Raw genomic sequence first — 23,620 nt, forward strand, 5'->3', positions numbered from 1 at the left:
GAAACAGACAAAACACATGTATTCAACATTTATGCAACATTCATGTATCATATATACATATTTTATCCATCACAACTGATCATGCTGGTTCATTTCAGACCAAAGCAATCAATAAATGTGTGGAAAATGTGGTGAAACTTGATTCTACAAAGACGTTCTGCGCTTGTTTTGTCTTTATTGTTGTGTATTTGCTGTAGAAAGTGTTGTGCTATGAGGATTTCTTTGAAATGGAACAAGTTTACACAAACTTGTCTTGTATGCCAGAGCGAGAGAGAGAGAGAGAGAGAGAGAGAGGGAGAGGGACAGCAGTGCAGCATGTTGCGTCTGGTCTATACAGAGGTAATGAAGTGAATTGCGTCAGTGGCAGGCTTGAAATGCGCCTGATCTGGCCAGGCGGATGAAAGTAGAGGCGCACTGTGGGGAGAGAGGAAAAAGTTCTCAACAAGGAGAGGCAGGACTACTCATACGGAGCCCCTGCAGTCTCACTTTTATGCCTCTAACAGACTTTCCCTGCCATCCTTTTGCATTTTTACTCTGCAACACTGCTTTTGCGCTTCCGAGAGAGAAATCCTACTTTTTGACTTAAGTGAAAGCACCAGCACCATGGAGCTGCTCTGCCTCGAAATGGACACCATCATACGAGCTCGTCCCGATCCCAACCTCCTGTGCGATGACAGAGTCCTGCAGAGCTTGTTGACCATAGAGGAGAGATTTCTACCCCAATATTCCTATTTCAAAGTCGTCCAGAAAGATATTCAGCCGTTTATGCGGAGGATGGTCGCTACGTGGATGTTGGAGGTATATCGAAACGCCGAGTGCTGACAAGTCTTCTAGGCTTTTATTTCCGTGCTCGACTTGAAAGCCTCCTGATTTGTTTCACCGCTGCTTTTGCTGAGCTCCGTTTGCAATTTGTGGACAGCAGATGAGAGTCGCAGCTCTCGTTTGCGACTGTTTATCCCTCACATGAACCAAATGTGTCGTTTTGCCGTTGTTTCATGCGCATGTTTAAAGTCCGCTCGCGAACACTGCGTTTCAAAGTATGAGCTGTGATCTCGCTGACAGCGGAGAATTGCTTTTAATCGCCTCACTTTGCGCGTGTACACGCTGCCTGTTGATTCTTTAATGTTATTATTTTAGATTGCCGGAATATTTCCATGCACACGTATGCACTCCCCAATGCAATGCTGCCCTGCGCTCCATCGCCATGTTGTTTTTTTACAGGAGCGCTTGTGCGTTTTAAGAGGACTTTACAGTGTCATAAACGCAATAACAGCGGCTAAAGCCCATCGGCATTGACAGAGGAGGCTCTTGGGTGTCCGCGAAATACAGAAATGATCATAAAAAGCGTTGCTAATATTTGCGGTATCTGTTTTAAATGTCGGAAGGGGCGAGGGCCTTATCGCTCCTCTTGTCTTCCCCCCGTCGCATTGCCTCACTCTGGAATTATGTTCAATTTTTGTCACTATGTCGGATATTTCTTCCCAACACCCGCATGTAAACAATCCCGAGGCTTTGCGCTTTATTTTCATGTCATTAATGTCCGTGTACGAGCCACCGGAGAATTTTAATTAATTTTTGAAATAAACACATCGGGTCGGCGGTGACGCACTCTATCCCGAGCTCCTGTTACTTGGCTTTAATTTTGACATTTTATTCATATTTACCGCGTGTGGATTTGGATACGAATTGTCGGGTATGATGTGGAAGCCCCCGCTGAACATTATGGTGTGAAGAAAAACGGTCCAGATAATTTATTTATATTTTTAATTATTTTATGAAAATATGACGAATGAAGAAAAGTGAGTTTCCGTATGCAGCGCTGTCGGGGTGTTTTTGGCTCGACTGTTTGGGACTTGAATTCATTTCTTAGTCAATGAACTGCAGGAATGTGACTATTGACAGTATATGTTTGGGACTCATTTCAGTCTTTGCAATAAATTATCTATTTTGAATTAATTTATGATGTCGCAACCGATTAGGGCTGGGCGCAAAATCTTGGCCGGGCCCCAACTCTGTGTGTCATTGAATTTATATGTGCTCTTTTTGTAATTAGATGTTTCTTTCGTTTCTTAATAAACCCATTATATGCATTTCTTGCTGGGAAATAAGCCAGGTCGTGCTAAACGTCGCTGTACTGTCTGTTGTGTCTTTGCTCAGGTCTGTGAGGAGCAGAAGTGCGAGGAAGAAGTTTTTCCCCTGGCCATGAACTACTTAGACAGGTTTTTAGCCGTGGTACCCACCAAAAAGTGTAACCTGCAGCTGCTGGGAGCAGTCTGCATGTTTCTTGCATCCAAATTGAAAGAGACTCGTCCATTAACTGCAGAGAAGCTTTGCATCTACACAGATAACTCCATCAGACCACAGGAGCTGCTGGTAAGCAACATTTTGTTCTGCAAAACTCACAGTGGCACCTCTGAGGGATTCATGCTGTCATCACCCGCCGGTTATTTGTGACATGTTTTCTGCACAATTATGACCCTTTGAAAAGAAATATTGATTTTTATTGCATTTTGATTTCAAGGTGAATAGAAATATGAGCATTGCAGTCATTCCAGCTTTAAACATCACATATGTTGTCCTCATTTCACCAAATCTGCTGTCCAGTCTCCACTAAAGGTCCACGAAGAGCAAAAAAAAACCTGGGGAAAATAAAGCTCCTCAGTGGATTGTTCCACAAGAGCTCCCTTTACTGTACAAGACCCTCTGGACTTTACTGTACCCATCCAGTCTGTGCAGTGGTCTCCATCGCCATCTAGTGGTAGATATTTGCATAGAGCAACGAGGTCAGCTTGAACTCCAGCCAAAGTTCTGACTCTGTTCCTGTCAGCTACAGAGGGAGACACACAGGGAAATTCAAGTTTGCCTTTTACAGAGTAGCTTTCGTCCCAGAAATAACCATGGATGCACACATTGCTGATATGATGTCACGCCGTGTTATTTCTCACTTTTCTTCAATGCATTAATGGTCCCACAGCAATAAATATCACACACTATATTATGACACAGGACAGAGCGGACATAAATGTCATTCCTCGGCGTTCCTATTTATTTGATAAGGCTGCTTTGGCCTGATAACACCAGATGCTTTCACCAGTGCAAACCAATTAATTAACTCAGATTCACATCAGATAAGCATTTCCACACTGCGCTGTGGTTCTACATAAACATTCCTCGGTAAACAACAACCAATCCCACCCATGTTGTGAAAGAGGCCACATATTATGATTCAGACGTGGCTGATGTTTGTGGGTCTGCCTCGCTGGCTGACTGGCGGCTCTACCCGCTGGGGCTGATTGCTGCAGTATATTCCAGTTCTTGACGAGCATCTGTTGGTTTTGTTGGCTTCTGATAATTTCCTGGAAAACATTTCTGCCTGTGAATGTTGTCTGATTCAATTACTCCCCTTCACTGATGGGTTCAATGGTCAGTGGAATACAGTTTTGCAGGATTTACATGTGAACAGAAAGTGTGTATTTTAAAACACGCGGTGCACTGTGAGACCGAGGTGAGGTCACGTAAAAGTGCATGTAGCTCAAAGCCGCGCTGAGTCTGTCCTACCTTTAGATGCAGTGTGAAGTCAAAGCCTTCACTGCTTGAACTGGTTTGCTGAGGCCTCTCCTCGCTGTTTCTGTATAAGGCAGTATTTTGGCTGACATGCAGATACAGGAAACAGAGATCAGCTGCTCAGGGCATGTGATCGTTTTTTTTGTTTTTTTTTTGTCCTCATCTTTGGTAACAATTTCTTGTAAAGAGAACCACAACGTTACAAAGAAGGTGTGACCAGAGGAAGGCAGTAGCAGAAGGAAGTGGGTGCTTGCCTGCCTGCCTTTCTGCCACTCTGTCAGCATAGAGCCTGTGTTGCAAGGTTTTCTCACAGCCCAGCCCTCGCTGTATGTTTCATTCTTGCACATTCTTGACTTTGATGGAAAGGGCTTTTAGAGCTGCCATGATGTACAAGACGTCAATGATTTGCATAGGATCAGACATTTAGATAGACACTCTTTAGAGAGAGATTTATTTCACTTTGAAATCAAAAGTGCCTTTAATTCCTGTTGTATGAGTAATGGTGGTTAAAAAAAACAAAAAAGAACACACGCCTGCTCTCCTGTGTCCGTGTCACTGACATCAGGGCAATCGGGAAATATACAAGGCGCAAAAAAGGGGTCACTGTGCTGAGGTCAGTGGCAGCCATGTTGAATTGTCTCATGACTGAGTCCATGTGCACACACTCTCTCTCTCTCTCTCTCTCTCTCTCTCTCTCTCTCTCTCTGAAAGGAAAAATGAAGAGTATCCATAGTCCCAGTCACAAGGCTTGCAGTCCGGAACCACACCACAAAATATTTTCCCAAATTAGTCACCAACTCTTCCGTTAATCACCTTCTCTGGGAAGTGAAAGTTAACAATACCCTCTAAGAGAAGAGAGCGCCACACCTAGTGCCCTCCCCCAAACACACACACACACACACACATTGCACACAGGCACTCATCTTGTATTATGTATCACATTTTCCCAAGACACCCACATTCACTTTGATTTGTGACGTCGAGTGCAGGTTTCACATCACCTCAGGATTGTGCTTCATCCGCTCCACAAATACCGTTGTAAATGACTCAAAACAAAACCTTTGCTCTTCTTTAGTACCTATGAGCAGACTGTGGAGTGCACTTTCTTCTCACTTCTTTTAGTTGAATTGGTAGCCAAGCACTGGCTGCATTAAAGAAAAATAATCCCATTTTCTGTGGTAATATACAATGAAGGGGGGTTTAATAGTTTAAATAAATGAGTGATTGAGTTAAGAGATTAAACTGCGTGTGTGTTTTTTGAAGATAATATGCTTTTATAGCTGATCCTGCTCAACAGGCACAGCCTGCCTGTCCATACTCTCTCTCCCTCCACATCCACACATAAGCCTCGACACACACTCTGCAGAGCCTCTGGTGGGCCTCTTTAGGAAAGTCCCCAGATGCCAGACAGACAGTCGGGGAGGGAGACAGTGTTGTGAGGTCACCTGGGTTGGTGGCGCTGCTGCTGCTGTTTCGCCGTCTCAGGCTTGGCCAGCGCCAAGTCTAATGTAATAACAATAATGCTTAACATCCACACACTCGCCACCGTACAGGGGCCAGGGGCCCCCACAGAGTCACATTCACACACGTTTTAAGACTGCCGTTCAACTGGCTGTGTCTCATATGTAAATATGTGGTTTTACTTTGTGTCACTTAAGCATTTTCTCATTTTCGGTCAACTCTCTCTGCTCTCTACCCTTTGCCCCTCTCTCCAGGAATGGGAACTGGTGGTGTTGGGGAAATTGAAGTGGAACTTGGCAGCAGTGACACCAAATGACTTCATTGAGCACATTGTGAGGAGGCTGCCGCTGCCCGAGGATAAGCTGGCACTTATTCGCAAACATGTCCAGACCTTCATCGCCCTCTGTGCCACAGGTAGGATACAGTAGTGGGGCCTAATGTCACAAATGTGTTTTTTTTTCTGTAATATTGACGGATTTTTGTCCTAGTTTTGAAAACCTGATGACCACATAGGTCGACCCTTATTTCGCCGACCTATCAAAAGCCCTCGTCGCTCCATAATTTGTAGCAAAAACAGCTGTGTTCAGAGGTTTGCTGTAGTCCAGCCATGACCCGCAGTCACTTTAGGAAGATGCATTACCTCCAGGGGCCAAATATTATGCCTAAGAAAAGCATGTGTCATGGAGGGACATTTAAGCGTCAGACTCTTAGGTCTGATGTGCATCATCTGTCTTCTCCCTGGCTGGTATGTGGTCATGTTTTAGAGGCATATCAGTGGCTTGCAGAGCATCCAGTGACACTTCAAAGCAGACTTTGCTTGGTTGAGGGGCATTCCCATGTCGCATTGGGTCGAGAAGAGGAATGGACAGGGGTGTAGGCGGGAATGCCATTGTCTTTCTGCTCTTGAGGTGAATTGTTCCTTCGAGATCAAACATCCAGCGAGTCGTGGGAGGAACAGGGAGCCCTAAACTTGATCCGGAGAGACGGCTTGGTCGAGGCAGAGAGAGACGAGATGCAAGGAGAGAACAGAGCAGTTAGGGAAAGCCAGAGGAGTGTATTGTTTTTGCACTGGCAATTCTAAGGCATGTCATGTTTTCATATCTCTCCTCCCCCTTTCCCCCACAACCAGCTTCTCACGCCTCCCCACCCTACAGCTGGAGGACATGATAGCTTTCCCATGTTGAGTTCCCATGTTGAGATTCTCTATAGGGCAGGTTTCTCCTGTTTGCGTCAACTTCATCAAAGCAAACATCAGGGAACGTCAGGAGACTTCAGCCAGCGCCGAACACTCTTAAACACTTAATAATCAGACAATCCACCGATACTGAGGTTATCTGCCGATCCTTTCTTTCTCATGACGTGCAGCGACCCCATCAGCAACACCACCAGCAGCTTCCTTGGACAGAAATGCTAACCGCAGCCTCTCATGGGAAACATGGGCTCCTTGTGCTGACATCATTCACAGGAGTGTGTTTATAGACAGATGAGTTGAAACAAGGGAGGTGACAGGTATTTAAAACACAAAGGGATGGAATCCTTTGCGCCGATTGTGCAATGGATAGGAGAGGGTGAGAAAAGTTGGCAACTAAAGTTCATGTTGAAGGGAAAACGCCTCTTTTTTCTCTCTCTCTCTCTCTCTCTCTGTGTCTCCCTTTTTTTTCGTTCTCCTTTACTATCGCTTGCTCTTTTCCTCTCTCCCTGTCTTGCCCCACATCTCTCACCCCTCATTTTGTGCCAGCGGAGTAATGTGTGGAATGACAGCGTGTCAGTGATCGGACCAATTCCCAAAGCAACATTGTGAAACGCTCAGCATGCACTTTGTCCTTAATTGCTTCAATGAGGCAGTGGAAATAAATTTATGAGCCTCCAGGAGTCGTCCTCCTGACATTGTGTTTCAGAGGAGAGACTTTCTGGAGTTAGCACTGGATTAGCAACAGGCCATTTATCTGTGTATACTCTCTTCAGACTTGTATCCAGGCAAACAGAGAGTGAGGGCAAGACAGAGAAAGAGGGAGCGTGAGTGAGTCAACAATTTGGTGCATCTGAACATCTCTGGGAATTCGAAACCTCATTTGTGGAACGTTCCCAGCCGTAAATCTTTGGGTTATCTGCTGAGAATCCTCCTCGAGCGGAGCTGAGAAGGTAAAGACGCGGCAGAAGGAGGAGATCTCTCAGGAGGATTTACATTTGCAAGACATTTGACAACGGGTCACCTGTGGCCTTCCTATTTCATAGAGTCCATTCAACCCCTCCACCCACCACCACTCCCACCACTGCTGCCCCTATACTGAAAAAGAAAACACACATAAAACCACGGCTCTCTGTTTTCAAGGGAACAAGAGGGAGAAGAGGAGAAGTGGAGAATAAGGCCTCTCATTCCTAATGGCTCCTCTCTTTTGATGAAACAGTTCCGTTCGAGCCACTCGGTGGGATTTTGTCAGGTGGCGCAGGCTGGCTCTGTATTAATTAATAACATTGGCTGGTCCATTCACAACTATGCAAATGGCTCGGGGGGCTCAGCTAGAGGCTGAGAGAATGGAGACAAAAGGCCTGGCCCTTACATTTCATATGCAGAGCCATGCGAGGGTCAGCGCTGCAGGGCCACTTGATAGGAAACACCAGCGCTTCCCTCAGGCAGGCCGCCGGATAATAGCCCAGAAACAAGCTCATTAAGGGAGATTATGAACCTCCATTCCTACACACAGACACCACGCACTCCGAGCTTCCTCTTCCATTATTATTCAATTGAGGTAAAGTGGGAGAATAGATGGGTTGCATGGGGCAGACAGATGCACCCCAAGCTGTCTTCTGCAGTTATTGAGCTCCGTCTTCTTGCCATATTGGGGGAGATTATGGTCTACTTTTTTTTCTTTTTTTTAAAAACAGCTCCAATAGCGTAATCGCTGTAATGGTATGCATGGAATGGTGACAATAGTTATAGAAGTTGACCAAAAAGAAAACTCTGGATCAGGGCCAACACTGCTGTTCAAGAGAGGGAGTCAATTGTCGTGGACGACACAATGATGATTCTGATACAAGTGTAGGTATAAATAATGAGTGATTTAAGTAACCGAGAGTGTGTGCTTTTATCTGTGAAGAGTGTTTGATTAATGTTTTTTTTTCCTGGTATGTGGATTGTGTGAAGTAATTTGATGATTAGCTGGTTAGTTTCAACTAATGATTCACTAAATAACAAACCTGAAAGGGGTCAAGCTTTGGTCTAAGGCTTCACTTAACCACTTTAATTGTAACATATTTACCGTGGAATAGACTATTTGCTCTTCTTGTGCTGGATATTATCGTATAGCTTTATATATTCTGACCACAGCAGTTTTACAACTTCTAACCAAACATCATATTTTGAATAATAGTCCGTCCACTTCCCAAGTTAAAAGCACCAAAGTCAAACAAACACACGCTTTTTTATGCAACAGTCACCGCCCGAATGGTCTAAAATGATTCACACATTCTGGATGTTAGGTTTCACTTTGTCCAGAGGCAGGAATGCTTCCTCATAGCTTCCTTTCCAAGTGGCTGCTGCCTGCTGCATGGTGAATCCCCTCCAGGCTCAGCCCCAGCATGCGAGAGATGAATGATTCATCTCAGATGTGGTCAATGAAAAGGTTGTCACTGGTGTTTGTTTACACGAAAACTGCCTTCATGTTCGGTGAGTCAGAACCCCGACAAATTAGCCACCGCATCCGACAAATTATCATCCCTCATCATCGGGTCCGGTCTTGTGTGCATCATCAACAGACGAAGCAGGAAGGCACTTCCTGTCAGTATGTGCCTAAAAATGTGTAACGGGTTGAATCACTGAGTGGCATGTCCTGAGTCTCCCTCCCACGTTGACCTCACTCGTGTAATCAGCACCACACTGTTATGTAGCCGGCTAAGTCACAGCAGAAACACAGGGGAGGGAGAGATTTTCTTCTGTGAATGCTCACCCTTAAAATGGTCCTGAAACCAAACATATACACGTCAGCCGTGGAGTTCACTCTTACCACAGATCAAGTAGCCACGACAGTGTCTCTCCGTGTCACGAAACACACCTTTTTGAATATTTAAACCAGGCTCAAACACAGATACCAGCTCTTGCACAGTGGAGAAAGAGTGAACTCTAACTCCCTGTGATCCAAATCTGTATGCTCCTCATCACCCATGCCTCAAGGCTGCAGCTGTGACCGTGGAGGTGATGGTGCAAGAATTTTGAGAATTGTCACAAGACGCTACAAGTGGGGAGGGAAAAAGAAAAGCTGTTTTTTTGGCTAAATGAGTCGAAATCACAGTGTGACTCATGAATGACAGTCTGGAACACGAGTGAATGGAATATGACAGATGGAGGCCAGTTTCTATACTTAATCAGTGATTTCTTCCCTTGTTACACGTGGAAGAACTGCTCAAACACATAGTTGTTGTTGTTTGGAGGTATGGAGCGTGTGAGCCGCTCTCGACGGACTTGTTTTGACTACCAGGTCGTGTTTTATTTAATGGTAAAACTCACTGTATGCCAATTCAAAAATGGTGTTTGTTTTTGGCCTTAATCAGTCAGCGGGCCGAGGTTGCTCGTAATGCTGCTCGTTTAATAAACAAGGTCAATAAGAGCTACATGTATAGAATACAAGACCCTGATTTATAGCACTGGAGTGAGAGGAGTGGGTGAAAAGGAGAGGTGTTTTTCTCTCCTTTTTTGGCTGTTGTTCAACTTTCCAGCTTTAATTAATTTACAAGTTTAATGTGCATACTGTGAATAGCAGCCACCCAGGAGGAATGGGCCATGTAGGGAAGCAGACTGTGTGACCAGAGGCCTGAGGATGAAGTTTCATGGGGTAGGAACATGGAGGAATGGAGACGAGGGGGCACACGGAGGAGAAAGGGCCATTGAAGGGGGTGAGAGGCGTGCAGGCCAGGCCAGCCAGCCGCTGCTCACAGGGAGCTTTCCATCGCAGGCGTCCCCACTCAGCTACATACACTGTTTATCCTCAACATGAATATCAATGAGGGCCTCCTAAAATACAGCCATTCTTCCCCCCACATGCAGCAGCCACCAGGCCGGAGTGTTAGCCTGCATCAGCTGCACGCGCTCGTCCTTGTTCTGCTACAGACCTGTCTTGTTTCGAGTGCGAAAAATCAGCTTGCTGCCCACTGCCCGACACTCGGCTCTCCCACAAACCTACAGCTATGCTGTGTGTGTGTGTGCGTGCGTGCATGTGTGTGTGTGTGTGTGCCCGCTGTCCACTGCATCTTAAAACATGTAGGAATGGGTCCATTGTTTGTCGCCTGTGTCTCTGAGGCGTCTGCCTCCATGCCTGTCAGTCTGCACTCACTGCACACATACAGTAAATCCGTGTATGCCTTTGTCCTCTTACCCAGCTATAGAAACTTGTGCTCTTACAGCAGTGATGTAATGCTGAGGGGCTTTGTGTGCTCTTTCCTCTTGGCTCAAGGTAGCCTTTAATAAATCGCCCCTTGGCAGAGGCCCAGCGGCGAACACAGGGGTGTATAATAAGTTCATTTATTTGTCAACACTGAGCCCACAAGATGAGAAAGCGCCTGGCTGTGCATGTTAAAAAGGCAGCGAGGGGCTGTCTTTACAGCTATCAAAGGGCCTACCTCTTTGATTCCAGATAAAAAAAATAAAAAAAAAAGAGAAGGAAGAAAAATCTCCTTCAGAGCCATTGCGTGCAGTTTGCTTTGCAATTGAATATGGCAATATGTTAATGTGAAGTCTGTTTCTATGCCTCGGCTGCCCACTCCTCTAGTCCATAGGTGGCCCAGGAAAAGAGGCATGCTCGTGGGGTGGGTGGAGGGGTTGATGGGAGGCAGGAGTTGAGGGTCACTGGAGGGCGACTCTTTTCTTCTTCCAAAACCTCACAAGGTTCTGGACACAGACTTAAGAGTGATGTGCAGCAGCAGCGTTGTCTACAACCTCTCCTCTCACCACGCCCACCACCTTCCCTTCTTTTCTCCCCGTTGCCTTGTCGCCATACCATCCATCCCTCCTTCTTCATCTTCCTGCCCCCTGTCGACCCTAGTTGCCACCCCCCCTCCATCCAGCCGCGGCCTTTGTCCAGCCTGTCTCGCTGAATTGTTATCAGCAGAGAGGGGATGGATGCTGTGTCTCTCAATTGGGTGAAATGAGGTGATGACTCTGGACAATGGAGTCACACTCTTCTGCCTTCCCTCTCGCAGGTCCACCACTCTATTAATATGCTAAAAGATAGGAGGGCCGCCAATGCAAACCGCTGCCTGTTGCAGCAACAAAGCCTGGGGCATGTGTGCCATTCACTGCCCCCTCCTGTCTGAGCAGGCCATGTGTTGTCCAGAAAGAAAGGTAGAAGTTGAGCAAGAACAGAGAAAGGAGAGTGTGTGTGTGTGTGTGTGTTGTGAGGTGAAAAACTTGCGCGCGCTCTCTCTCTGTCCATCTTGTCTGTCTCCCTTGCCCTCACTCTCCCCCTGTATGCCAGTTGCCTTGCCTTTTCGGGCTTCTGGCCCGTTCACAAGCTGTCTCATTTGCATTATGAATGACAGTGAGGGGAGCTAACAAGGTTATTGGTCTTTGAGACGCACGCCTGTGACCACACGTGGAAAAAGGACCTACAGCAGTGAGCATTGGCAGAGGCACTGAGCCTCTTTATTCCTCCCTTTCCAAGCGCTATGGGGCTTTTTTCAGTGAGCACACGATTTACTCAGGAGATGGAAGAAAAGGGGCCGGGCTGGGGAAAGGGGGTCTGGAGTGGGGAGTGGGAGAGGGTAGTTGCTTTTCAGCTTCTTTACAAGCCAAGTGAACCCTCATTATCCAGGCCCGTGGTCATTAGTGAGCGCTGCGTTCAGGCCTGGTACAAAAGAAGGATTATTTATTAGCTGACTGCTAGATTACCAAATCATATTGTCTCTGGGAGGGATGTATCTCTACTTTTTTTGTGGCATGTATGAATCTAAAGTGTGATTTACATAAAGTGCACCAGGTGAATAACAACAGCAATAATTATGTGAACTAATATGACTGAAAACTCAAACCCTCGTCTTCCTCTTTCAGATTTCAGATTCGCCATGTACCCTCCCTCCATGATTGCCACAGGAAGTGTGGGGGCAGCGATCTGTGGCCTCCAGCTGGATTCAGCTGACCAGTCGCAGTGGGGCGACAGCCTCACAGACCTGCTGGCCAAAATTACAAACACAGAAGTGGTGGGTTTATTTCATACTCCTCATTCACATGTAGATATACAGTATACCTTTTTTTTTTTTTTAGAATTCCAGTGTGGTCTTGTTAGTCATGGTTCAGCTTAGAGCTTGGTACTTGTGTGTGGGAAAACCTGGGGGGATGTTTCTGAGTAATACTTGAACAAACAGGAGTTAACGCTCACTAGTATCTCTGCTGGCGTCAGTGCGGTGGTCAGTGGTTTTTATGTGCTATGATTCAAAGTCAAATCAGCTGCCTCTTTTCATCTCTTCCTCCACTGTTTACTTCCAGCGAACTGCTGCTATGAACTCATCTAATTACCCCACATGAGATTGTATCTATTACTGCTAATAGTTAATGCACTGGGTGTTTTGTTTTTTAAAGAAAACAACGCTACTATTTATATCACTAACCAAGCATCATTAGATTAAAAATCTCTTTTACAAGACAGGCAGCAACATATTTAACAGCATTTACTCTCAGAGCCCCCTCATCTTGTGAAATCCTCTAAATTGAGTCAGGTTAAGAACTTAACACTGACAGGAATGCTGGTCCAGTAGCTGTGTAGCTGTCTGGGTACGGTGCATATTGTGGTGGCGGGTGAGTTGAGTCCAAACACAGGCAGGGCCTCTACTGACTCGGAGGTGCCTGGATTTCATCATGTACATTGGAGAGGGCTACAGCTCACTTTAGTTCACTGCGCGGCCGAGTAGGTGGGGAGAACTGCACGGGGTAAGGAGAGTGACACAGTGAGATGATAAGTTATTAGGTTTATTAGTCCCTGTGGAGACATTTGTCATCCGCGTTTGACTGATCCTAACCGTTGTGAGACAGCGGGCAGCCGCAGAGCAGCGTCCAGGGACCAGCTGCAGTGCTGAGTCCGCTGCCTTGGCACAAGAGCCCCTACTACTAAAACCACTCTTAGTTAGTAACCGCAGACTTAATATAAACATGAACATTTGTGTTACTGTGTGCGCACTGCACAGGGAGCAGATCAAAGGCCGCGACACTGATCCCAAGCCTCCGCCCTGGTATGTTAAAGTCTGTCCCAAAATGAGGGGAAGTAGGAGGAGGAGGAGGAGGAAGAAAGCTGTTGAAGTGTGAAAAGGACACTGAGGGGGTGTCGTGCCTCCCTCGCGACAATCAGCCCTCTCTCATCTCCTCCTATGGTCTATAATGCATCACTGCTGGAAAGCATGGCTCCCTCTGGTGCGAGCTGTGTGAAGTCTCGCCCAGCAGCTGAGGAAAAACAAATAGCTGGCCTCAGCAGTACAGGGCCTCAGTGTGTTTCTGCTGCAAGGTCTTAGACTTGAGGGAATTAAGTCGCTCTGTGTTTCTATGATCAACTCCTCACATTCCTGGATTCAGACAAGCCATGGCTCTTAGTAAACACAGGAGGCAAAGCAGAGGGCAACCTTCCTAATTCAACATATATGAGGGGCTTTGGTACATACTGCAGAGAAGCCGGCCAACATACACATCGAGTATCTGTTGGTTTATAAGAAATTACATCAGATTCCTGCACCACCTTTGATGTAGGGAAAAAAAAGTCTAGTACAGTGTATTGGACATTAATACGTTGATTCAGAGTTAATGGCACTGTTTGACACTGACTGAGCATCTCACAAGAGGAAATGCAGATCATGTGACACCTTAGGTTCCCAAAACCCAAACAAAATCATCGTGACACTTCACCTTCTTGCTTGACGCTTGTCGCCCGGGTGGCAGTTTGCAAGCGCAGCGTAAATGTGGACAGTCATTATACTTAATTTGGCTTCTGCCGGCAATCGGGGGGGGTGGGGGGGGCCTGAACGGTAGAGTAGCTTCACGTAGAGAGTCGGGGCCAAAGAGCCAGGCAAAATATGAAGGCAAAGCAAGTTCTCGCCAACCTCTGCAGCTGCTGCCGCTGCCAACAGCATCATGGCCAACGCCACCCCCCTGGCACTCGGTTGGCATGTTTGGTATCCAGAAGCTGTGGTTTTTCCAGTGGAAATGTGATAGGGCCAAGTCACCATCTTGGGCAACTGGAAGAATGTGTTTAGCCACTAATACACCTGGTGTGGCCAAGAGGGGGGGCTCCCTGTCTGGGACAGCAGGAAGAAGATGTGAATTTTGAAAGTGTTGTCATATTTTTAGTTTTTAAGCATGAAGGCCAAGTGTTGTCATTTTGAATGATTAAAGCAGGAAATGGAGGTCAGAGGGAGGTTTAAAGGTTTTTCAACCATCACTTCCTAGATCTTATCGTTGTAACACTTATTTTCTCATCTCTCATTCATCTTTTGTATCTTTTGGTCACATGCTCTCTGTAAGGCAGGATCTCTGTATGAAAGGGGGCTCGAGACACCGGAAACACATTTTCCCTCTCTCCCTTTCTTCCTGTTTTAATTCCTCTTTTTTAATTGCGGTGGTTTCCACTGTGGCCCAACTATCACTGAGGTGGTTTCGTCCTAGCTGCATATAATGGCTAGACGTGAAATGTCAATGTGATTTTTTAAAATGTTTTTTTTTTTATTCTCAACAGTCTATTGTGTTAGGGAGCCAAAGAACGCGTGCAACAAAGATTTATGAGGAAAGATTATCTCTATGAACACAGCCTGTGGCGTCACCACTTGTGGTGTTTTCAGCACGCTGGCTAAAGAAAGAGAAAGGTCACATTCTGCGTTGCGACTCGCGGAAACTCAAGTCATGTGGTGACTCCTTATTTCCAGTGTCAGCCCCCGGATACGTTTTTTTTTTTTTTCAATAGTCCTTGAAATCCGCACTGTATGTCATCTGTGTGTGTTTGTTTCAGCTGTCTGACCACCAAGTCCTCCCAGAGTAGCTAACACTGTCTTCTGTGGTACAGTCAGCATTTAAAACACATTCCATGGCTTCACACATTTCTTCCTTTTGGTTTTGTCTGTCTGCGTGACTTCCCCCCACCACCAGTGTCAAACAGGACGCCCAGGAATAGGAAACACACACGGTGCCGTTGCAGTGCGATGCGTGTTTGAAATGGCACCGCCATGCAGTCGCAGGTATAGGCTGAAAACAAATAAGATGCCGCAGTTTATCTACGTCCAATGGCCAAATAATTAAAATGCTGTTGGCCCCCTTGGTATGCCTGTACCTAGCTTCTCTGAAAACATTAGTGGTGTTTCCAGTAGTCACACATTGAAGTCATTAAAGTTTCTCGAATAAAGCCCATGGGGCTTGGCATTGGATCCGAACTGCCGCTCTAAAGAGCATCAGCGATTGGGGGGGTGGGTGGGTGGGGGGGCGGGGTGTGTGTCTTTTCAGAAATGAAGGAGTGCATTCTTGCGGTAAGACACAGGCAGTTCCTTAACATGTTCTGCGCTTTACTTAATTTTCTCACAGGAGTTGAGTTTTTATGGCCAGTGGGGCACATGTTGGTGGGAAGATTCGATGTGCACATGTGTGTGTGTGGAAGAGAATGAGGGGGAGTGTGTGTGTGTATGTGTGTGTGTGTGTGCGCACACAAGCCCTTAGTGGCCAACCTCTGGAGGAGATTAAAGGACAGATGCTGGTCGGGTTTCCTCCACGTCAGGCCTGTTGCTGGGAGAAACGTTCTCCCAGAAACACCAGCCCAGATCAGTCCAACCCCCTAAACATCAAATCAGTCTTTATGGATTGTGAGCGAAAAGAAAACAACTCTTGTGCATCATCGGTCGATGCTGGAAAACTAGATCTAGGATCAGGAGTCGGTTTGTTTGCAATCGTGTACTGAGTTTTGATATTTATACTTCCTTTTTTTAGAGGGTTTGATTCTACAGCATTTTCACAAAGTTTAATACGCGGAATGGCCACCAGGGGGAGACTCCTTTTGGTTGCAAAAACAACTCGGCCACAAGTTTCAGGTCTTTTTCAAGAGCACATGATGTCCATGTTCCCATTTACCATTCCCCCTTGGTTGGAAGTCATTTTTCTCTCTGGCTCCAAAAGAGCGATTCTCAGGTGAGCAAGGCCTCAGTTCTCAACATGTCGAGGCCGAGTACCAGCACCAGGAGCTGAAGCAAAAAAAAAACCTCAAACTGTGGCCCATCAGGTTTAAATTAGCTGTGAATTATAAAGAATGCTTTCCCTGTGCTCCACAAGTGGTACACTTTCATCCATCCCTCCGGCCATGCATGGGGCGCTCTCAGTTATATTGTGCATATGTGTGTGTGTGCTCATGTGTGGGTACTGACATACGTATCAATATCAAAATGATATTGATATTGAAGATTTGCCACTTGTGCCGTAACAGTTTTTCAAATCGGGCGCTCACAGATATCACCTGCGAGTAATAGAACACACCAGCTGTCAATCACACCGTGCTTTATCTTCTGTTTTCCTGTAAATGCGTAATTTAAAAAATTGACATCATGTGCTATTAAAAAAGACCTAAAGACCTGGACCTAGCGACTAAGATCCATGTAAGTACTCCTTTTCCTGTCGAACAGAGCTCTTTTTGAAAACAGAGAAGTTTCCTTCTCTTGGCTCTTAAATCCTTGGCTTCCTTTTACAAACTGTACAAATATACTGTAGATATATATATATACATATATATATATATATATATATATATATATGTATATATATACACAGTATATGGGTACTAAGGACAGACAGCTGTGCTTTGGTTGTGCTCCAGTATTTCACCACCAGGGAGCAGTGTTAACCCTGTTTATAGCCTGATGGGAACATTCATATTAGTTTGTAACCTGCTTTATCTTTCACGACTGTCATGCTGTTCCTCACCCTCCAACAGTTTGACCTTTCTCTTACACTCTTGCAAACAAACCATTCAGCACCCCTTTAACTGAGCCCTCCTCGTCCCCTCCTCCGTCCTCATTCGCCCCCCCCAAGGCGAGTTGCTCTCTATCCCCACGCTGCCCTGTCCCCTCTGTCAACCCTCCATCAGGGAAGGATATGAGGGCTCAGCGCTGCTGAGAGGCTCCCGTCCCAGGTGGATTCTCAGATTGCCGCCGCGGCCTTTGATGGTGAAAGGCGAGCTGGCCAGGGTTCAGATGGATCCCCTGCAGGCAGGCAGGCACACAGACTGGCTCTCGTTAAAAAAGCACCACCTTTGTGTTCCCACAGGAGGTGGATGTAATTAACATAGCTTTAGTACTACCTGTGATTTCAGCCGCTCTGTTGTCAAGGCTACGACTGTTTGGGTTTTGTGTGTGTTTGGGAATGGCAGAGTTGGTGGGATAGGTGTGTGTGTGTGTGTGTGTGTGTGTGGGTGGCTGGATGAAGGAGGCAGTGGTGTGCTTCCACATGTGGAAGTGTGTGTGTGTGTGTGTGTGTGCACACATGAGAACTATAGGGGTGGTGTGTTCAGCGCACAGCCCTGGTGGACTGATGTCATGCTTGGGTCTGGTCCGTGTCTGGGCTCAGCCTTGGCAGGAGCTCTTAAAGACTTTTGTGGTCATTCAAAACCCCCTAGTCTATACAGTACCCAGGGGCCCATGTGCTGCCACACAGGGGGGGCCCCTGGTTCTGAAGCATTAACTATAGTTTTCAGATTGCTCTTGTTAACCATAATGACAGCCATATAAACCAATTTCCCCTCTGAGAACATTGGTACTATGTCTTTAAATGCGGATTGAACTGCTTGATGGGCGACTTTATTGCTACATAACTAAGAGTCACCTATGGAAAGAAGTTGAGCATATTTGCTTTGTTCTTTATGCCAAAAGTATTTTGTCCTAAAAGTTTGAATCAAATAAAAAAGTTTCATTTAATTTAGTGGCAAAAACAGAAAGAGAGAAATGTTTATGGATAACAGATTACCACACTCAGCAGCCAGTTTATTAGGTACACGTGTTTAACTGCAGGTTCGTGCAAATATATAATCAGCCGATCACATTGCAGTAACACAGTTAGTAAGGCATACTGACACGGTGTGGCCCCAAATCTCATAGCAGCACTTCATTCTGTGTCCTGTTTTTATAAAGTGGCCACTGAGTGTATTATTGTAATCCCTCTAATTAACCTTTTTTATTTGCCTTGCAGGATGTTCTCAAAGAGTGTCAGGAACAAATTGAGCGCGTGCTGGTGAGCAATCTGCGCGAGGGCCGGCAGCAGCAGCAGCAGCAGCAGCAGACACAGAGAGGCCCCAGTGGCAAAGGCCTGGACGAGCTGGATCAGTCCTCAACCCCGACAGACGTCCGTGATGTCAACTTGTGAACCACCGGAGGGCATCGTTGCACAGGATTTACAAGAAGAAAAGCGTCATGAAAAAAAAAAAAAAAACCTCAATTTTCGTGGAAAAAAAAAGAAGAAAAGAACAAAAAATGTTAAAAACACAAGCCCTTTAAATGAAAAAGAACAATGCTTGCTAGTTTTTTTGTAGATTTTCTGTTCTTCAAGTCCAAAACGCCTGCCCACAAAAGCGATTTTCTTTCTATGAGGTTCTCGTTCTAAAAGCAACAAATTTGATTCAAGATGAAGCTCTGTGGTGCCTTGGATATACAGAAGGGAAGCCAATCATATTTGCATTCTGCCTTTTGATTGTATAGTATGATCTTTAAATTATACTTAATAACCATAGCTTGATAATGAGGTAGAAGTTGTGGAAACCATTAAGAAATTGCATACATGGGATCACAGTGGGGCTCGAATCGTCTTCTTTTTTTTTTCTTTTTTTTTCTCTCTCTGTTTTGTTTTATGTGAATATTATCACTATAATATTTGTGGCTGGTGTGAAAGAGGACAGAGTGTCCGAGTTCACACCCGTGTCAAGGATGAAACAGACGGAGGAGGCTGTGAGAACATTATGCTAAAAGTTGGTGGGTCCCAATTCCAGGGAAGAGACAGGATTGTAATAATTATTAGTAGTATTAGTAATATTATTATTAATATTATTATTGGACATATTTTGGAACTGAGTAGTAGAGATCAATAAGCTCCTTTTTTTCAGGCTGCTTGTGTGTGTCAGTTTGTAGGTGCAGTGTGTGTGCCTGTGAGTTTGCATGCAAGCCTGTACGTGTGCGTGCATGTGTGTGTGTGTGTGTGTGTGTCTGAATGGTGTATGTGTGTGTGTGCGTTGCGTGAATGCTACACGTGATCCTGTATCTATATATTAACAGTGTGCATCCTACGGCGTGAGGCACTTAAGCAGAGTTAAGTCGTAGGCTCACAGTTCTATGTTAAAGTCTACGGAGCGAGCCGAGGCTACACGTACTTTGTCCGTCAGTATAACATGCGGGGCATCGGCGCTATATCACTGCCTTCATGCATTAACGGTGTATCATGGTTCATTGTTGGCCAACAATAAACCCACGTGCATGGACTATAACTGAGTGAGATAAAGATTTAGCAGAAGAGGATATGGGCTAAGGGACTTTCACTTGGAGGCCCTTATCTCTCCAGTTGTCCCTGAGGTTTCTCACCTCAGACTTAGAGGTCATGTGAGGTGTTTGTTTTATTACTGCCATTCTGTCGATGACATTATTACAGATACTTCATTCTTTATGCGCATTGTTACGATATGGTGTTTCCTTCGTTTTGAAAGGCTGCTTCGAGTCTGGACCGAGGAGTTAAACGAAAGGCCTCTCGCATCATGACGGAGGGAGAAGTCTTGGAAGAGAGTGATGCTTTTTTTAAAAGTCGGGAGGACGTGAAAGTCCAACTGTGTCAACCAGCAGGGAGGGAAGGAGTCAGAAAAGACAGGGGACAGTTTTGACGGTGGAGGGCACGAGTGCACGGCACAGTGGTCGGATAGGCAGGATCTTAGTGCTGCTGTGTAGGAGGATGTGGATGATGTACAGCCAATGGCTGGACGGTGACACAAGACGCCCAATGGCCTCACAGTAAAAACTTAAAATATCTGCGTCTTTTGGGTGGAATCAGCGATGCCTGCAGTGACACAGCTAAATGAAGCGGTTTTGCTCTAGGTTTCATTCATGCTCAAATGAAATGAGGAACCAGAGACTGTACGCTGCCACGTGTAGGAGGATGAACTTTGTTGGGGGCGTTGAAAGGAGTACAGGATGAGAATATACTGTCAATGCATCTAGAGTCCCACATAGGGTTGTTTGCGGCTCCCCTATATGATTTCAATGGCAAAGCACTTTGAGAACATGCTCCCCAGGAGATAAGTAAAATGAAATGTGTTGGGTGGTGATTGGAGGTGAATGGATTTTTTATCTTTTTTTTTCTTATTCTTTTTCTTTTTTTTCCTTGTTAGCCTTTTCTTTGGTTTACTTTGTAGGGCTGGTTTCCCAATCGTCAGACATACCCTTGTCAAGCAAGAGTCACGTATATATATTAAAAAAAAAAGAGAGAGAGGACATTCCGATCAAACAAAAACAAAACATTCCTACCCAAGCCGAGTGCAAGTTGACGGGGGAGTCTGACCTGATAAATTCTAACAAACGCCAATTACTACACACAGCGATCACTGATCTGTGGGTTCTGTTCGATTTCCTTTCACTTTGTCAAGAAATGAAATATTTGTTTGTACTTGAATTTTTCTTTTTCCTTTTTTTCTTTTTTTTTTTTTTCTTTTATTTATCTGTAACACAGCCACACATGGTCACACAGGTGGAAGTGAGGAGCTACAGCAGAGGGTGGTTGTAACATCTAATATTTGCACATGTTCTTCAGAGGGGGCAACAAGGATTGCATAGACCACCTTAACTGATGTGTGTTGCAGTGATTTGGTCAGTTGATTTTAATGGTGCTGGCTTTTGTAGTTCAGACTGATCGTCTGTCAGTGAATGCATCCGTCCCCTTGTGAGCTTCGCTGCTTCAAATCATTAGCAAAGGGGTTTGTTTTTTTTATATCAGCCAGACAGACATCAGCAAAAAGCAAAAGACAGATTCTTTTTTTCCTTTTGTTTTGTTTCTGTAGGACACAAGGCTTTGCCACAGTAAGGTGTCTTTGACTTAATGCTTGACTTTTGTTTTTGTCATGATGGTATGTGACTTTGCTGAGTGTATGTTTGTCAGACTGAAGAAAATGTGGGGATCTAATGTTTTAGTGATGTTTTTCAGTACAACTGGGGCAATTTATTGACACATTTGCCAAAACATCCCTGTATGAATATTTGATATGACCCCCTTCATTTTTGCCTCTGTTTGTCTGATGTAAGCTCTCTCCCAAACTTAATGGTTGTGATTTTTTTTTTTTCTTTCCTGCAATTTGTTGTTGCATGTGTTATATATTGAGACCACCTTTACAATTTGTGTTTGATATATTTTATGGGGTGACCAGACCCGCAAAAGGGTTTTTCTAAGATTTAGAGATACTGTATTCCAAAGTGAAGAGAGGACCGAGGAGGAGGTGTGAAGACATCAAGAAAAAAGTGTCAATATTTTTATTGAGTTATTGTTGTCTTTTTGCGCTGCTAAAAGCTATGAATTTGTTTCATTTATACAAAAAAATAACATTACCTAGTTGTGATGTGTCACTTGAGTGTGCTGCTATTTTATAAACATTTGTATTATAATATAATTATTTTACTGCTTAAGAGATACATTCAGAAAAACGAAGTAGATGGTGATAGAAGAACATGAAATGAGTACTCGACTGGAAATGTTCTTTGTACAGTTTGACAGTTTGCTTAGATAGCATGTCTCCTTTACCCCCCGCCCCCACCTTTTTTTTTTATCTTATTTTGCTCTCCTTCTTCAGTCACATTCTACATCAGTGGTATTTCCTATACCTCAGGATTACTGGACAAAATCAAATACACAAATCCATCACCTATACCTCTACAGTTAGGGAGCCTGGGACAGAGGACAAAGAATACAGTGGGGGTGAAAAAAAAAAAAAAAAAGCAACTACACATTTTTGTGGATGAATGATCCCACTGTTTTAGTGGGGAAACAACTTGTGAGAAAATATGTGAGGCTTCCACTTGGACTTAACCTATATTGGAGGGGGGCTACAACAACTACTCTTGATTTGTTGTGCGTGAAAGAGGGGAAAAGACAGCATTCCTATGATGGCCAAAGTCCAGTTCATGCTTAATACAACCATAGTCATTCTGAATGTCAAGTCAATATGGATTCTGTATGTGAAACAAAGAGATATGTTTTGGTCTGAAATAACGTGTGTTGCCACCATTGTAACTGCCACAAAATAATGGGGGGTTGTCATGGCCAACCATAAATATTCTGATATCTGGAAGTTTCAATGGTGCAGATTTCCCTTTTCGAGTTGCCTCCCCTCCTCTATAACTCATATCATGTACCTCAAATGTCTGTTGCACAACCTCTGGTCAATAAACGTCTGCTTTAAAGGGTGTGACACCACATCAGCTCACTATTTCCCACGCCTGTGTTCCTTTTAAGCCGTGTGCTTTTCAATTGTTTCATCGTCAGTAGATTAGTGTGTGTGTGCAGGGGTGCGTGTGTCCAGACAAACACCTCCATGGTGCTGTTTGAGGTTTAAGACGAGCTTTTAGGGCTCAGGTTAGAGTTAGACAACCAGCTGTGGTGGTTGAGGTTAGGGTCAGGGGCTTAGTAAAGAATCATGTCATAGAAGTATGTGTGTGTGTGTCTGTGAACAATCCTGCTGAAGAGCAAAGTTCAGCTCGACCACTTTAGTCACCTGTTACACAAAGCAGCAGTGACAAACACTGGGACAATACGTGTTCCTGTGTCCAGAATTTAAGGAAAACCCAGAAATAAACACTCCCAGCAAATGTGCACATGAAAAATGAGATGTAGTTGACCTTTAAACCACTTCCCCTCTCCCTGAAATCCCCAAGTAAGAAATAGAAATGAGATGATGTCACATTTGGCCTAATTTAATCTGGAACTCCTGAATTTAACTTGGCTTTGAGTTACATAATTATGCAGGAGCAGTGTGTCTGCATTTAAGAACATCTTTAATTTTATTCGGATGCACAGATCACCTAGATCCCTAATCCCTAAATTAATTAATTAATAATCCTACAGGGCTTTTATAGAGAAATATTTGCAACATTGTGGGATGCACAGCTTCTTACTCAACAGCCTTGGCATTTAGTTGACTAGAAAGGCCAAATTGAAATGTACATACTGTATATAATTGTGGACATTTTTAAGGGCAAACCTTCTGTAAAACAGCAGCAGCATCCATCTATCAACTCTCTTTTTCAATCACAAGGTGAAAATGTGCAGCGACAAAAGTAAATGATCCACCTATCACCTATATCTATATATACATATGCTGTAAATGCATCTATTTATGAATGTATATAGGTAAATATTTAAGGTATGTGTGAGTATATTCAGTATTTATATATAAGTACACACAGTGATTTTTCTGATACATACATGTTAATAAAGGATAGGGTTTTATTGTGTATACAAAGGGGGAATATCAACAGGTGCCAAATAGAAAAATAGATTTAATCAATAATAATCAGTAAAAAAAAACACCTGAAAAAAAGTCTGTGTGTGCTGAAAACTGTATACTGGCTGAATGAGAGA

General features: G+C 44.6%; 1 protein-coding gene and 1 long non-coding RNA gene across 2 annotated transcripts; one reads left to right on the top strand and one right to left on the bottom strand.

Annotated features, from left to right (window-relative positions):
• The first annotated feature begins 346 nt into the window (after nucleotides 1–346).
• LOC122775413 (G1/S-specific cyclin-D2-like) lies at nucleotides 347–22,469 on the top strand. Its single transcript, XM_044035269.1, has 5 exons — nucleotides 347–798; nucleotides 2,158–2,373; nucleotides 5,280–5,439; nucleotides 12,065–12,213; nucleotides 18,209–22,469. The coding sequence occupies exons 1-5, from the start codon at nucleotides 604–606 to the stop codon at nucleotides 18,380–18,382; spliced, it is 894 nt and encodes a 297-aa protein (XP_043891204.1). The 5' UTR covers nucleotides 347–603; the 3' UTR covers nucleotides 18,383–22,469.
• LOC122775416 lies at nucleotides 2,485–3,679 on the bottom strand. Its single transcript, XR_006361104.1, has 2 exons — nucleotides 3,559–3,679; nucleotides 2,485–3,356 (listed from the first exon to the last, which is right to left on the bottom strand). It is a non-coding gene; the product is annotated as an uncharacterized LOC122775416 (long non-coding RNA).
• Nucleotides 22,470–23,620: the final 1,151 nt, after the last annotated feature.

Source organism: Solea senegalensis, linkage group LG10 (genome assembly GCF_019176455.1).
Source record: "Solea senegalensis isolate Sse05_10M linkage group LG10, IFAPA_SoseM_1, whole genome shotgun sequence".
NCBI lineage: Eukaryota > Metazoa > Chordata > Actinopteri > Pleuronectiformes > Soleidae > Solea > Solea senegalensis.

What these genes read in the sequence shown, in the direction of transcription:
- LOC122775413 (XM_044035269.1), top strand. Translation starts at nt 604, where the DNA reads ATGGAGCTGCTCTGCCTCGAAATGGACACCATCATACGAGCTCGTCCC. An exon ending in TCGCTACGTGGATGTTGGAG is followed by an intron (nt 799 to 2,157) that starts GTATATCGAAAC and finishes GTCTTTGCTCAG; the next exon opens with GTCTGTGAGGAGCAGAAGTG. An exon ending in CATCGCCCTCTGTGCCACAG is followed by an intron (nt 5,440 to 12,064) that starts GTAGGATACAGT and finishes TTCCTCTTTCAG; the next exon opens with ATTTCAGATTCGCCATGTAC.